The following is a 17,453-nucleotide window of genomic DNA, read 5'->3' on the forward strand; positions in this document are numbered from 1 at the left end:
CATTCAATTGCAAGGAATTCCAGGTCCACTAAAGCCAACTTTGTGCTTTTATCTGGGCACACAGCCCTTGACCATGCCCCTTCCCCCCAGCACCACCCACTCTGAGCCACTGGCATTGTGCTGTCCGCCAGGTAGCTTTGATTTGCACCCTTCTTTTAGCCTGGCAGGGCCTCTTCAACCTCCCTCCCTCCTTCAAGTCTGAGTTCATGTGCTAACTGCTGTATGAGGTTACCTTAAACACCATTCGCCCTTTCCCACTCAAAGCAGCCCCACAATCCTTCATGAAAACTTCCAGGGACAGTACCTACACCCCCTAACTGCACAGGCAGCAAATGCTGGGCTGGTCTATTTACATGTGTCCCCACTGGTCTGCGAGCACAGGAGGGCCTCCTCAAATACCTGTGCAGGTCAATGGTTTGACTGAGATGTGCCCTGCCCATGAGGAATGGCGGGAACCTCAGCAGCACTTGTGCATGCACTGGAGTTGGGTCAGGTAAGATTTCTCTGGAATCTGTGAAACATGGCATTAGAAAGGACTGAGGGGCCCCTGCCCCACAACAGCATCCCCAGAAGAGCACCACCTGAGAAAGACACAAGAAGCATGCCTTACCTTGGTCGGTTTTGGTTGCTGGCTTCCAGTTTTCAGCACTAATTACCGGCAGACAGACCTGCCCCTTTTCATCGATGTTCGGGTGATAGATCTTTGTTTTAAATGTGATCTTCGGTGGTTTGAACGGGTACTCTGCTGGAAAGTTGATTTCGATTCTGAAGGCCCCCTTATCATATGGAGGGTTGTCCTGCAGGGAATAAGAAAAAATCAAAATGAACACGCTACAGTTCAAACACCTGTAGCTGAGACAGGACTGTCCTGTTTACTTGAAAAATTAACTTATTTCAAATAGTATGCCAATTGAAGCCTTGTCACCTTCAGGGCAACCATCAATCAGTGTTTCCGGAGCAGGATGTCCGCAAAGCTGCATAAAGGTCTGCAACTGGCCGTGTGGTCTCTTTCTCTTTGTATCCTTAATAGACTTTGTTTGTTTGAGTAGGTTTAGGTTTACAGCAAAACTGAGAGGGAAGTACAGGTATCCCCCACTTTCCAGAAGTTTGAGTGACGCCACTTTGCTTTCTTGAAAGACCTATGTTAGTACCTGTTTTGCTAGCCAACAGACAGAAATCTGAAGAGGATTTTCACTTTTACCAAAAAAGGCAAAAAATGAAAATAGCATTCAGCATCTGTTTTGCAGCAATCATTTATAGAGAGCACTGCACCTGGAGCAGCCAGAGTGGTGGCGCCGACAAGTGCCTTCTTCAGGAACTGCACTCAGCATCTCAGAGTCAAGCCGTCAGAGCTTTGAACTGTATCTGTAAACATCTGTGCTTTACCTTGACTTCTTTTGTCTATCTGTTAGCAAGACGTGTCCCTAAGGTATCAGACAAGCCTGAGAGGTTAATTTTGGGGTCTGGAAACACTAACAATTTTTTCCATATAAATTAATAGTAACTAAATGCTTCTTTGCTTTACACCATTTTGGCTTATAAAAGGTTTCCTAGGAATGCTCCAGTTGTGTGTGTTTGTGAGTGTGTGTGTTTTAAGACTTATTTTTAAGTAATCTCTACACCCAACATGGGGCTTGAACTCACAACCTTGAGGTCAAGGGTTGCATGCTCCACCAAATGAGCCAGCTGGGTGCCCCAGAATGCTCCCCTGATAGCAGGGGAAAGCTGTACTGAATTCCTATATGTCCCCTCCTCCACTATCAACATCACCCATAGAGTGGTTACAATCGATGAACCTACACTGACAGCTCATTGTTATCCATAGTCCAGTTATACTAAGGTTAATTCTTGGTATGCATTTTGTTGGTTTGGTATGGTATCATATATTATAGATGGAATCATTCAGATTAGCATATTTCATTTAGTTATATTCATTTAAGGTTTTGCCATGTTTTTTCATGGCACGATAGCTCATTCTTCTTAGCACTAAATATTTTGTTTTCTGGATTTATCACCCCTTACTCCATTCATCCACTGAGGGACATCTTGGTTGCTTCCAAGTTTAGCAATTACGAATAAAGGTGCTATACACACCTGTGTGTCAGTTTTTGTGTGGATATGCATTCCTAACTCCTTTGGGTAAACACTGAGCAGCATGATTCCTAGATTGTAGGTTAAGACTATGTTTAGTTTTGTTAAAAAGCACCAACTGTCAGGGTGCCTGGGTGGCTCAGTCGGTTAAGCAACCAACTCTTGATTTTGGCTCAGGTCATGGGATGGAGTCTTCCAGCAGGCTCCGTGCTGGGCATGGAGCCTGCTTGAGATATACTCTCATTCTCTCATTCTCTCTCCCTCCCTCCCTCCCCCTCTGCCCACTTGTGCTCTCATTCTCTCTCACAAACTAAACATTTACATTTTTTAATAGTTATTTATTTTTGAGAGAGAGAGACAGACAGACAAAGCATGAGCGGGGGAGGGGCAGGGAGAGAGGGAGACACAGAATCTGAAGCAGGTTCCAGGCTCTGAGCTTTCTGCACAGAGCCTGACACCGGGCTTGAACCCACGAACCTTGAGTGAGATCATGACCTGAGCCGAAGTTGGACACTTAACTGACTTAACCACCCAGGTGCCTCCAAACTAAACATTTAAAAAAAATCACCAACTGGGGTGCCTGAGTGGCTCAGTCGGTTAAGCGTCCAACTTTGGCTTAGGTCATGATCCTGAGGTTTGTGGGTTTGAGCCATGTATCAGGCTCTGTGCTGATAGCTCAGAGCCTGGAGCCTGCTTCAGATTCTGTGTCTCCCTCTCTCTCAGCCTCTCTCCTACTCACACTTTCTCTTTCAAAAAAAAAATAATAATAATAAACATTAAAAAAACAATCACCAACTGTCTTCCAAAGCGGCTGCACTATTTTATATTCCCACCAGCAACAAATGAAAGCCACCAAGACATCCTCCCCAGCATTTGTTAGTGTTAGTGTTTTAGACTTTTACCATTCTAATAGGTGTGTATGGTATCATGTTACTTTAGTTTGCAATTCCCTAATGACAATATGATGTTGACTATCTTTTCATATGCTTATTGTCATCTATATATCTTCTTTGGTGAGGTATCTATTCAGATTTTTTGCCCATTTGAAAATCAGACTCTTATTATAGAGTTTTAACAATTTTTTGTATATTTTCGGATGGCAGCCCTTTATCAGATATGTCTTTTGCAAATATCTTTTTTGAAAATATGAACAGTCACACACAATATGAACATATAACAACCCAACCAAGACCACACTGAGTGCTAACGGTTCAAAGAGGTGGCGGAACTCCAGGTGAACTCTGGGGAACAGAGCTTGCCCCTAGTTGCTATCCACACATGGCCAGAACCATGCCCCACATCCTTGTCCCTAGGACAGCTCAAAGATCTAGACTTCAGGACAGCTCAAAGATCTAGACTTCAGGGCCTGGATGCTCTGATGGGCCCAGGAGCCTCTGAGAGATGCCCCAAGAAAAAGAGCCCCAGACTCTTCCCACCCTCCCTCTACCTCCAGGGTTGAGCAAACCCTTCATCTACTGCCTTTTCCCAATACTCTGGCTCTCCTGCGTGCCATCCAGGTGTGCCATGTCACACCCAACCCAAAGAAAGCTAAGCTTCACAGAGCGCCCAGGAATGCTATTGGCAGCGGCAGCGCCCCCCCCCCCCCCCCAGCCCCAAACCATCTGGGCATCCTCCAGCAAAACATGGCTCTTCTGCTGGGAAGCAAGGCTGGCTTGCACCAGGTCTCTATACTGCCCTGTGTTCTAATCCTGCCCAAGGAAGGGAGGCATGGGGCAGGGGCTTTGGAGGACAGGTAAAGTTGGGGAAGGCTGAGGGGCGAGAGAAGACTTCCAGACAGATATGACTAAAGACTATGATGGTGGGGCCTGGAAGGGGCAGTCTGGGGAAGACAAGAGGCTGGGAGCAGACAGTGTGGCCGAGGGGTTACACAGGGTCTTCCTAAGGAAAGCCTGGGGCCACGTTTAGGGCTCCGAACTCCCCCTGAACAGCGGGATATACTCTCAGATTAACCTGTGGGGAAGCTTGTAAGGAAGTTGGAGACTCAGGGTCAGGAAGAAAGTGGAGATGCTAACTAACAGTCTGGGTCGTATGCCTGTGTGAGGAGACTGACCTGCACACACCTGGGAAAGGATGTTAGGAGAAGACACGATTGGGAAATCATTTTTATCCTAACAAATCCTTCCCTAATCCCTTCTTCATGAACACAGATTTTTCTAGAACACTGTCCAGAAGTTAAAGTGGTAGCAGACCCCTCCCAGACCTTGCCCTGTCTGCCCACCCCGAGTCACTACCTAGGACAGAGAGCTCAACTCACTGTTACAAATATACACATTTGTACAAATTACAAATGGAAGGAACTCAGAGAATACTGCTTTTGTTTTTTAGGAGAGATTTAAATTTTCTAAGTAAAAATCATGTTCGCTTATACTGCTTGAGCAAAGTGAAAAGAGCTTTCCTTTATAACTTTTGTTTGGCTTGTGATTTCTGCCAGATTTATTCATTCACTGCCCCAGACTAGTCACCAGCCTTGTGCCTTGCCTTGTGCTGGGCGCCGTGCTAGGAGCTGAGAGGCAAGAGATAGCTGGTCCCAGTTAGCAGTATTAACCTCGGTTCTACCTCCTCCTTGCTGGATAAGCCTGGGACATTCTTGAACATCTGTAAAATGGGAGTGTAACAGCAGCCTGCACTGATGATGAAGTATGAGCACATACAGTCCAATGAGCCTGGCACCTGGGAAAAAGCTCAAGAAAAGCAGCTCTCTTGCTACCAGAAGCAGGACAGGCTGAGCCTCTCACCACAACCCAGGGAGTGTGGCTAAGCTCACCTTAACTTCTCTGAGACTCTGTCCTTGTCTGGAGCTCTGGGGAGGACCAAAGGAGTGGCTCGAATGTGTGCTGACACACACACTGTCCACCGGTCCCAGGGACTTTCGCTGAAGGTGTGCAAAAATTAAAACACAGAAGAAGCATATACCTTCCAGATAAAGGCCTAAAGCCCCACAACTTTTGACATTTCAGACCTAAACTTATTATGCATGACCCTGACTAATGTTTTTCTGTCATTCCCACCTTTATGTATGCCTTGCATTCCCTTCAGCTCACATTGTGTCAAGGAAAGTTTTTAGATGTAAAATTAATTTCTTCCGATAATTTTTTTTCTTCTGATAATTTTAACATGTCATAAATTACTGCACAGATTTTAAATTTTACTCTCTCTCCTGAAGATGCTATAGGTGATAAGCCAAACATGTATCCACTCTCCCTTTACATAAGTATATTTTATCAACAGTATGGTTGAGAAAAAAGGAAGAAGAAAAATAACTTTGGTATTGCTTTCGTGCTAAGAATCCCCTTTTCTGGGTCATCTGGATGGCTCAGTCAGTTGAGCGTTCAACTTTAGCTGAGGTCATGATCTTGGGGGCTCTGCGCTGACAGTGCAGAGCCTGCTTAGGAATTCATTCAATTCATTCATTTTTTCTCTCCCTCTCTCTCTCTGTCTCTCTTCTCTCTACCCCTCCCCCACTCATGCTCCCTGTCTGTCTCGAAATAAACTTTAAAAAAAAAACCCTTTTCTGCATTTGCTTCTAGTCATTACACACATGTATGTAAGTAAGATTCGACCACTCTTTACCAAAGACTTACTACATGCTAGCTGTTTTTCTGTCTTATCTCCAATTCACTTCCCCCAACAGCACCCTCAGGCAGACGCTGTCATCACCCACATCTGGAAACTTAACAAGTGAGGTGGAAGTTGAGTAATCAGCCTAAGACCCTAAACTCACCCTTCCTCTCCTGCAACACAACTTGCTGCATGTGCAGGCATACCTCTGGGCCCATCCTCGTCACCTCTGTGGGGCCTGCGGGCAAGAGGCACTGATGAGAATGTGCTGATGCTCATGTGGCTTGCTGTATCATGAGTCACGAATTGTCCTCTGTCCCTGTACAAGAAGTCTTTTGTCTCCTGCCAGCGTCCAATAAGCCGTGGCAGGCTACCTTGTTAGCTTGCAAGTAGGGTAAAAACTTCAGATCCTTCACAGTTCTCGACACCAACTTTGTAAGGCACAAAGTCATTCTGTGGCAACTAAGACCAAGAGGAAGCTCCTCCACACATGGCATCAGACCATCTGGGGCCGTTTACCCATGTGTCCTACTCCTAACCCTGTGGCCAAACCTAATCTTTCCTTTCCAGGGCAACCCTTCAAGAATCTCAAGACCCCATTGCACGTCTTCCCTTTCTTGAATGTTGACCCTGATTCCTTCAGTTTCCCCAAAGAAGTCACAGTTTGTGTCACTGCTGTGACTGCGTTCTCTGTGATGCAATAAGGACACCACACAGCTCTCTGGCAGCCACAGAGGAAGTCAGTCCAATCCTCCCACTCCCTGACGTACGTGGACTGCTGCCACATGGTGTGTCCCCACAGCATGTACACAGCTGTCTGACACCACATGCAGGACTCATGGCTGACTTGATGCGCACAGGTGGATCCTGGTTTAGAGCTAATGAACATGCTGTCCCTTCTTCACTCCAGGATGAACTAAAGGCTCTGTGTATCACATCCACTTCTGTCCATTTTGGTGACGACCCCTCAGTCGCATCCCATCCTTTCCCCATGCCTCACCCAGCAAGCTAACAAAGCCCGAGATTCACAATGATGCCAAGCCCAGACCTGACCTGCTGGCTACCTGCCCCCCAGAGTTGAGCTGTGCTGTTAAAGGGGAGCTTTCTATGCTCTCATGCCTTCAGGGTCTACTCTAGAATCTTGTCAATTGGGGCTCCTGGGTGGCTCAGTTAAGCGTCCATCTTTGGCTCAGGTCATGATCTCATGGTTCATGGGTTGGAGCCCTGCATTGGGCTCTATGCTGACAGCTCAGAGCCTGGAGCTTGGTTTGGATTCTGTGTCCCCCCCCAGCCCACCCACTCTCTCTGTCCCTCCCCTGCTCATCCTCTCTCTTTCTCTCTCTCAAGAATAAATAATTAAAAAATTTTTTTAGAGTCTTCTCAAAAGCTGAGATAAGCTCATGGGTCTTCTGAACACAGACGATGTCTTTTTACCCTTTGTAAACTGTCAAGTATTTATTCTTTTGTAGCTATTCTGAAAATAAGCTTCCTGATTGCCTGAATCACAAAATCTGCTCAATTAGTAGGCTGATTTTGCACTAATGTTGCTTTCTGAATGAGTTATTTGTACCATTTCCAACAATTTGGTTCACAGGGTTTTTCACACTATAGTTGTCAATGAAGACCCCACACTACAGAATTCCATCATACTGAAAGTATAGTGGAAGTAATCTTAAAACTGGTTTTCCAATCTCTCATGACCAAACTACCCTATGAATTATAACTAAATTTAAAAATCATGCTCAGTGGGGCACCTGGGTGGCTCAGTCAGTTAAGCATCCAACTTTGGCTCAGGTCATGGTATCGCCGTCCGTGAGTTCGAGCCCTGCGTCGGGATCTGTGCTGACAGCTCGGAGCCTGGAGCCTGCTTCAGATTCTGTGTCTCCTTCTCTCTCTGCCCCTCCCCCACTCTCACTCTGTCTCTCTCCCTCTCTCAAAAATAAATAAACATTAAAAAAATTTTTTTAATGTTTTAAAAATCACAATATCCATGAACTGAATTCAATAAGGAATATTCTCTCCTCCGAACTCCTATGTACTTCTCACAACACAATCCACTACCCCAGGAATGAAGTAGCCTTATTATTATTCTTCATAGAAATATAACAAAAGCAACAACAACAACGAAGTATTAAACATTCCATCCCCCAGGTAATAGCTGTTAGTCCCTGCTGCATGGCCCTGCTATGTTCTCTATGCATATGTAGCATAAACAAAGACATTTTATTCTGGACATCTATACATATATATTTTTTAATTTTTTTAATGTTTATTTTTGAGAGAGAGGGCTAGCGAGCAGGGGAGGGGCAGAGAGGGAGGGAGAGAAAGATTCCCAAGCAGGCTCTGCATTGTCAGCATGGAGCCCGATGTGGGGATCGATCTCACAAACCGTGACATCATGACCTGGGCTGAAAGCAAGAGCCAGACACTTAACTGACTGTGCCACCCAGGCATCCCATCTATACATATTTCTTATAAGTAGTTATAAAACTGAAGTCATACTGTCTGTCTTTCATAACTTTCATAACTTTATGAAAAAACATGTATAGATGTTGCTATCTATACATTGTCTTCCACTCTGCAATCCAGATGTTTCCCATTTCTGTCAGGCCACAACACCTTGCGGGTGGAGCCACACTCAATGTTACAGAGACCATGGAGGGCAGTGCCCCTGGTGGCTTCTGTCCACAAAGCCTGTGCCTGGTTTGGACAGGAGCTCAACAGTTCCCACCAACATGGAGGGATGCTCTTCTCCCTAAGAACATCCCCAGTGCAATCTGAGGTTGGTGGCAAAATTATTTTTTATGTATGGCTCTGGGTCAGAAACCAGGGCTCCCCTCATTTGGTTTCAACCATTACAGCTACAGAAAAGCAGAAGGAAGAAGCTCCAGAACAATCAACAGAAAAGCAGAGAAGAGCAGAAAACACAAACCAAGGCTGGGCCCTGAGACAGGCAGGACTTGGCTCCTCCTCAGTCCGGAAGGGCAATGTAGAAAAAAGGAAGGTATCTGGAGGGTAAGGATTTCCGGTGAAATGGGCTATAAAGTGAATAAGGATCCAGAAAGGAAGGTGAGAGATTACAACTACAAATGTAGCAACAAAAAGGTAAAAGAAGGAAACCAAAGCTTCACACACACTCCTGGAGGCCAGGGTGGAGCTGAGGGAAATCTTCCTTCTTCCTTGACAAAAAATAACCTAACACTAAAGGAGCTTTTATATTGTGCCTGGGAGAGTGCCAAATACTTTTAATCAAGAACACCACACCAATCACCAGAGGGCAACAGGAAAAAAAGGAAGGAAAGGGTGCTTATGTCACAGACATCCGAACACCCTACTAGCTTCAGAAAGTAGGTTTTGTTACAAGTGGGGAAAAAACGTTTTTTAATTGAAGCAAAATTCACGTAACACACAATTAACTATTTTGGCACACACAATTCAGTAGTATTTAGTGAATTCATAATGTTGTGCAACCACCTCTAATTTTAAGACTTTCTTTGCCCTCAAACACTCTGTATCCGTTAAGTAACAAAAGGAAAATCGAGGCAATAAAACTTTGTTCAATTTATTACATTTTTGCTTCAGTAGAGGCTGAGGGGGCTTGGCCAGAGGTGGCTAACTTCTCCCAGGAGGGAGAGGAGACAAGCTGAAGGTTGAAGGAGGGACCCTCAGGCGGAGGCAGGCAAGCCAAGAACACACACTGCTTTCTACAATCTGGCCCTAAAGTTGTTAAAATAACGTTCAATACTAACACAGAGACAGAAATCCGCATTTGTTGTAGAAAATGTGGGATGTGGGCAGGCAGAGAAGAAAATAAGCTCCTCTAGTCTAGCCTCCCTGACAGAGGACTGGGGCCAGAACCCTAGCAGATGGCATTCCTGCCCCTTTTCTTTTAGGTGAAGGCACATGAGGCTCTCTCTCACATGCTGGGGAACTGTGCGCACAGTGCCATAACACCTTTATTTACTTTACAGGCTGCCACCAACATTACCCTCATCACCCATGTACACTTATCTCCTTGATCTTCCTAATGGCTGCAGCATATTCTGCTGTCTGGATATACCACAATTTCTTTACTGCTACCCCCACTGCAGGGTGTGAACTCCGTTTCATTTGTAAAGACGATATCAATAGTATCACGAGTACCTGTGGGAGCAAGCATTAAAGACCCTACATTTTTTTTTTAATTAAAAAACAAAGCTACCATGCATTCCCAAGGCATCATTGGCCAGTGCCCCTTCTTCACCACAGGAAAAGCACGGGAGGCAAGGTTGTAGGGAGCCATGAGGATATGGTAGCAGCACTCACTCTGGGAAGCCACAAGATCAGTGATGTTCTCATATAAGAAGCCTGGGTTTATCTAAAACAGAGGGAAGTGGTAGCAAGGAAGCCTTGCTGTTCTGGTGGGCTCCTCGCAGCACTCTGATAGCTGCTGCATTTTGATCACCTGTCTTCTCCATTAGTCCAGGAGATGCCTGAGAGCAGGGACCCAAGGCAGCCTTAGAACCACGCCTCAAATGTTTGCTAAACTCAGATTCTCTTCTCGATTATAAAATCACCAATGCCAGTGTATACGTTATTCTTTTGAATATGGCCAGGAATGGGTCAGCTCTCAGAATAATGGTTTAACATACCTGAAACACAATGACCCCAGAAGTCAGAACCAGCCTGGAGCTTGTACACAGAAGAGACAACATTTCTACAACTCTGGATATCCTAGGCACCAGTCACAGCTTAGAGTTGCTAATAAAGTAGGAAGTATGAGAATCTCACAGTCAATCTAGGTGGTAGGGAGTAAATTCTAGGTCATTCACATGGAAATAACACAAGCTCTTATTAGGAAAGAAAATCTGATTATTGCCGCTTTTTTTTAAAAACCAAAGCTAGGGGTGCCTAGGTGGCTCAGTCTAGCTGAGTGTCTGACATTGGCTAAGGTCATAATCTCACGGTTCGTGAGTTTGAGCCCTGCATCAGGCTTGCTGCTGTTAACGTGGGGCCCACGTTGGATCCTCTGTCCCCTACTCTCTGCCCCTCCCCTACTCACACGCTTACATTCTCTCTCAAAAATAAACATTTAAAAAAAAAAGCTAATTACAACTGAATTAAAAAAAAAAAACAAACAGACCCAAATAACCCAATTCTAAGAATGGGCAAGGTAAGGGCTCAGTTGGTTAAGTGTCTGACTTCAGCTCAGGTCACGATCTCACCGTTCATTAATTCAAGCCCCACATTGGGCTCTGTGCTGACAGCTCAGAGCCTGGAGCCTGCTTTGGATTCTGTATCTCCCTCTCTGCCCCTCCCCCACTCACGCTCTGTCTCTGTCTCTCTCAAAAATAAATAAACATTAAAAAAAAATGAGCAAGGTAACATGAACAGACATTTCTCCAAAAAATACATATAAATGGCCAACAAGCACAGGAAAAGATGTTTCAAATTATTAGCCAACAGGGAAATGCAAATCAAAACCATAATGGGATACCACTCTGTACCCACTAGGATGGCTGTAATTGAAAGGACAGACAATATCAAACGTTGGCAAGGATATGGAGGAATTAGAACCCTTACACATTGCTGGTAGGAATGTAAATGATACAGCCACTGCGTTAACAGTCTGGCAATTCCTCAAATGGTTAAACATAAAGTTACCATATGACCCAGCAATTCCACTCCTATGTAAATACTCAAAAGAAATGAAAACACACATCCACCTAAAAACCTGTACATGAATGTTCACAGCAGCATTATTCATAACAGCCAAAAAGTGGAAACGATCCAAATGTCCATCACCTGATGAATGGGTAAATAAACCATGCTATATCCGTTATAATGAATATTTGGCAATAAAAGGAATGAAGTACTGATACATGCTGCAACAGGGATGAACATGAAAGTATTATGCTAAGAAAGAAGCCAGACACAAAAGGTCATATGTGGTATGATTCCATTTATATGAAATATACAAAATAGCTAAATCTACAGGGACAAAGTAGATTTTTGGTTGCCTCAGCCTGGGGGGATGAACTATGGGTGGGGGGTGATTCTTTTGGGAGTAATGAAAAATATTCTAAAATTGTAGTGATAGTTGCCTGTGAATAGACTAAAATCCATTGAATCATACACTTTAAAAGGATGGCATGTATGGTTTATGAATCTCAATAAAACTGTTTAAAAAAAAAAATCAGGGGCACCTGAGTAGCTCAATCAGTTAAGTGTCTAACTCTTGATTTTAGCTCAGGTCATGATCTCACGGTTCTTGAGTTCAAGCCCTGCATTAGGCTCTGCACTGACAGCACAGAGCCTGCTTGGAATTTTCTCTCTCAAAGTAAATAAATAAACTTAAAAAAAACAAAATCAAAGCAAACGCAGAAACAGTGGTTCTCAACTAAGGGCGATGTTGTCCCTCTCAGACAGGTTTAGAAATGCCTAAGGGTGTCCTTACATCGTCCCAATGACAAAGTTGGCCACTGGCATCTAGTGGACAAGAAACAGGGACAATATGACACAGATAATCCACACACACATACCAAAATGCAGCGTACAACACAACCTCATTGAGAAATACTGCTTTAGGATAATTACAGATTGAATTTACAAACCGTGTGTGAGGTGCCTACTATGTGTGTCACATGGTGCTAGGCACAGGAAGTAGAAGGGAAACAGATTTCAGGCTCCCACCTGAATCAGAACTCACTGAGATAGATATCAATATCACAATACAGCAAAAGTCACACTGTGAGCAGTGCCCAAATAGAAGGGGGCACAATGATGGGTGGGTCACACCAGGCCCCAACAGGCTGTCCAGCCAACAGGCATTCCCCCATTTCTTTGCTGGCAAACTTCTGGTTTTGTATGCAGTCACACTGCTCCCTCATTGTGACCCAGGGGTAAATCCTGACTGGTCTAAACCTGTCCGACAGGTAGCCACCAGCTGCTAGTGGCTATTGTGCACTTGAAATGTGACTCTTCTGAGCTGAGAAGTGCTGAGTACAAAACACCACCTGGATTTCTGAGATCTTGTATTTATTTTATTTTTTTAATTTTTTTTTTAACGTTTATTTATTTTTGAGACGAGAGAGACAGAGCATGAGCGGAGGAGGAGAGAGAAAGAGGGAGATACAGAATCTGAAACAGGCTCCAGGCTCTGAGCTGTCAGCACAGAGCCTGACGCGGGGCTCAAACTCACAGACCACGAGATCGTGACCTCAGCAGAAGTTGGATGCTCAACCGACTGAGCCACCCAGGTGCCCCCTTGAGATCTTGTATTTAAAAAAAAAAAAAAAAGAATGCAAAATATTTCAGTAATAATTATTGATGCTGATTATATGTTGAACGATATTTTAAATATATTGCATTACATGAACTATTTACAAAATGAACTCCCAAATGAATTTTTAAAAATTTTAATGGGACTACCAGAAAATTTTAAAGGACAGCTGTGGCTCACAGTATGTCCCCACTGGACAGCACTATCCTACTTCAGCCAGTGATTGCTACGGGGTGGGGTGGGGGTAAGCCATGTGTCCTGGTTCTGGATAACATGTGAGGGGCCTGTGGGCAGCTTCTGGGATAGGTGTCTTTGCTCTTGGTCACATCACACTACAGGTATGATAAAACTTCACAGACATAAACACACACATATTAACACTGGAGAAATCTGAATAAAGTCAGTGGACTGTATTACTTAATTTTCTGGTTATGATATGATGCTATGGTTATGCAATAGGTGAAGGGTACTGCCGATCTCTCTATATTATAATTACATGAGAATCGACGATTACCTCAAAATAAACAGTTCAAAGAGACAGAGAAGTGAAGGGAAGAGAAGGTCCTCTTCCGACCCTGGACACTGGGGCCCTGCAGGAGTCTGCAGTACTGCAGCAGCTTTCTGGCAGCTGGGTAAAAGCTGGACTGAATTGAACCAAGGTCAGGAGAAGAGGGACAGGCAGAATTCAGGTCCTTGCTCACATCACTGAGTTGCTGGATTAACCGGCTAAGAGCACAGAGCATGCACCATCAGATTTTGTCAGGTGCAGTAACTTTCCCTTTGCAAAGCTAAATTGAGTTGGGGGCTTCACTTGGGAGTCAAAAGTGACCTCACCAGTACAAATGGTGACTGAAGAGAACACAGAAGGGTAAGATTCACCAAGACCAGGGGATGGGGAGTTTCAGAGAAGACTCAGGAGGAGGAAGATGAGTACCCTAAGCAGAAGGGGCAGCCTCCTAAGCAGGAATAGAGGTGATGTTCCTGAGAAAATGCGATGTCTCTCTCTCAAAGTTAACAGGAATTTGATGCAACAATTAGTTTTGAGTACCCTAGCCACAGCCCAATTTAGGGTCAACTGGTGGAGGGAACTGACCTGTAGCCCACACAACAAGGAAGCAAAGCTGTTTAAAAGAGGCTGGTATATGGGGCGCCTGGGTGGCTCAGTCGGTTAAGCGTCCGACTTCGGCTCAGGTCATGATCTCACAGTTCGTGAGTTCGAGCCCCGCGTTGGGCTCTGTGCTGACAGCTCAGAGCCTGGAGCCTGCTTCACATTCTGTGTCTCCCTCTCTCTCTGCCCCTTCCCTGCTCATGCTGTGTCTCTCTCTGTCTCAAAAATAAATAAACATTAAAAAAAAAAAAAGAGGCTGGTATCCAGCACACGTCAGGGAGATTTGACGATAAGCCTGTGAGGCTCTGCAAAGAACTCCTGAAATGGAAAAGCTTGCACAGAGACAAAGGTACTTCCAGTTTTCAAAAGACGACATTAATCAGTGCAACTGATGCCTATCCTCAAAAATATTCTGGAGGGGTTCACCAGAACCTGGTATGTGTGGGCACTGAAAGGAGACAGCAGTGAGCCCCAGGAGCCAGCACGGAGACCGGACAAACTGCAATGTCAGAAAGACTCTACTTCCTCTCCCAGCAGCTGACGGGGGGCATAGCAAGGAAGTACAAGGCTTCTCCAGAGAGCCTTCATTTCATTTTAAAAACAATTCTTGGGGCAGCCTTTGATATACAAGGCCTCAGGGATACAAAGATGACTCACAAGTCTGCAGTTCTGAAGCCCAGAGGCAAAGACATTCAGGGCAGCTGACTGGAGCACTGACCACAACATTGGCTGAAGTAAACACTTGTTCTGCGCCTGCCCTGCAGGAGCACCATCAACCTATTTAGTCCCCTGCCCACTGTGAGAGGCAGGGACTTATGAGTTTTACAGATGAGGAACTGAGGCACAGACCCTTAGAAGGAAGACTACTGTCACTGCTGGAATGTCTCCACCTATGAACATCTTACCTTCTAAATAAAAGGTAAAACTAACAGCAGTACCACCATAAGTTCAGGGTGACAATGACATGGCACAGGAGTAGCCCAGGCAAGAAAGGAACTCAAGATGGAATAAATTCCTGCCTTAAAGAACTAAGCACTCAAATCACAAAATTAGAAAAGGACAAAGAGCAAACACCAAGGAAAGAGAAGACATCATAACATAAAAGCAGAAATTAACATGAAAGCAAAAATTAGCTATTCACAACACAGAAAAAGAATGAAATTTCTACTTCATAATACTAAAACTAGTATGACCATCTTACCCAAATCCCTAGAACACAAAAAATACATTCCAATCTCACATATGAACACATATACAAAAACACTAAAGACTAGTAAACTTAATACAATGGAATTATTTTAGAAAATAGTCCACAGTGAAAGAGGGGTTAATTCAGAAAGGGAAGAGAGATTTAATTAACAGGTCACTTTGAAAACCCATATCATAAAATTTAATTGACAAGTAATATGGCCTTTAATGAAATCCACTCATTCCTGATTAAAATTAAAAGATTTGAGAGCAACATCAACAAAATGGCAAAGCAAGCAGCTCCAAACTCCTATTCCTCCACAGAAACATAAAACAAAACAAAACCAAACAAAAAATGCATGCAAGAAACTGTCAGAACCAATTTTGTAAAAACTTGGGAAAACAGTCCAAGGTTTACAGCAGCTAAATAAACCAAGAATCAAGAAAAAAAGCAACTGAAAAATGGTGGGAAAGCTTTTGTGGCAATTTTACCTGCCCTTACTCCACCTCCTCCCAGGCTGGGCAACAGACAGTCTTGCAGATGGCAGCCTCTGTTTCCAGTGTGGGACCCTGGTCCCCGGCTCCAGAGGGAGCAGAGCAGAACTTACTTGCAAATTATTGTGTCTGTCTGTTCTAACGTGTCCGGGGGCTACCTGAGGCGCTGACACACAGTGCTCATCTCTGTTTTGCCTAACTCAGAATCCACACAGGGTGAAAAATCATAGGCACTGCTCAAAACATTGTAAGACACAAGTCACCTGGAGCAAAAGATAATGATTAAGACTTCCTAAAGCAATGGAGGAAAAGCCAAGAAGAAATCTAGGGAAATTAGGACATTCAAAAGTGCTCAACTATACTGGGGAATTGAGAAAGCCATGCACATGCCTCAAACAGGCTACATGCTCAGAAAAGTCCTGAGAAGATCTGAAATTTTCACCCACTGTCTAACTACAGCCTCAAAACAAGCAACAAGTAAAGGCTTGGCTCTGTGTTGAAGTACTACCCTAGACAGAGCCAATCTGCACAGACCGAGACTCTTTTTTTAAGGCTTCTGGCATCAAGGAAATTTCAGCCCAAACACTGGTAGAACACAAGTGAAACCTTTAACAATCAAGAATAGCAAACCCCAGGGCGCCTCGCTCAGTCAGTAGAACACGCATCTCTTGATCCTGGTGTCAGGAGTCCAATCCCCATGGTGGGTGTAGAGATTAAACAAACAGGGGTGCCTGGGTGGCTCAGTCAGTTAAGCATCCGACTTCAGCTCAGGTCATGATCTCACAGTTCATGATTTGAGCCCTGCATCAGGCTCTGTACTGACAGCTCACAGCCTGGAGCCTGCTTCAGATTCTGTGTCTCCCTCTCTCTCTGCTCCTCCCCTGTTCATTCTCTCTCTCTCAAAAATAAACATTAAAAAAACTTTTTTTCAAACAAACAAACCAGCAAACCTTGGGCAAGAGGGAGAATCTGATTCCAGACTACAATATTCAAATGTCCAGTTTTCAGTAACAACAACAACCACAAAGTATACAAAGAAAAAGACGGGCGCCTGGCTGGCTCTGTCAGTAGAGCACATGATCTTGGGGTTGTAAATTCAAGCCCCATGTTGGGTGTAGAGATAACTTAAAAATAAAATCTTTAGGGGCACACTAGGGTGGCTCAGTTGGTTAAGTGTCTGACTCTTGTTATCTGCTCAGGTTGTGACCTCATGATCAGGAGATGAAGACCCACGTTGGGCTCTGTGCCGAATATGGAGCCTGCTTGGGATTTTCTCTCCCTATCTCTCTGCCCCTCCCTTGCTTGTGGATGCTCACACACACTCTCTCTCAAAATAAATAAACTCTAAACATAAATAAATAAAGGGACTCCTGGGTGGCTCAGTCAGTAAAGTGTCCAAATCCTCATTTCAGCTCAGGTCATTATCTCTCAGTTTGTGGGATGGAGCACCAAGGTGGGCTCTGCGCTGACAGCACGGAGCCTGTTTGGGATTCTCTCTCCCCCTCCTTCGCGCACACATACGCCCTCTCTCACGCAATAAATAAACTTTAAAAAACCTTAACATTTATTTATTTTGAAAGAGACAGCACGTGCAAGTGGGAGAGGAGCAGAGAGAGAGAGGGTCAGAGGACCTGAAGCAGGCTCTGTGCCGAGAGCAGATAGCCCAATGCGGGGCTCAAACTCACAAACCATGAGATCATGACCTGAGCTGAAGTCAGATGCGAGGTAAGC

General features: G+C 44.5%; 1 protein-coding gene across 2 annotated transcripts in view; it reads right to left on the reverse strand.

The window, feature by feature from the left end:
* UBE2L3 (ubiquitin conjugating enzyme E2 L3) overlaps positions 1-17,453 on the reverse strand; it is a 54,246-nt gene that overhangs the window by 7,375 nt on the left and 29,418 nt on the right. For both annotated transcript variants that reach the window (XM_027049712.2, XM_027049713.2), the window contains one exon: positions 611-797. In XM_027049712.2, coding sequence (XP_026905513.1) covers positions 611-797 — 187 coding nt within the window. The remainder of the gene's footprint in view (positions 1-610; positions 798-17,453) is intronic.

Source organism: Acinonyx jubatus, chromosome D3, assembly GCF_027475565.1.
Source record: "Acinonyx jubatus isolate Ajub_Pintada_27869175 chromosome D3, VMU_Ajub_asm_v1.0, whole genome shotgun sequence".
Taxonomy (NCBI): Eukaryota; Metazoa; Chordata; class Mammalia; order Carnivora; family Felidae; genus Acinonyx; species Acinonyx jubatus.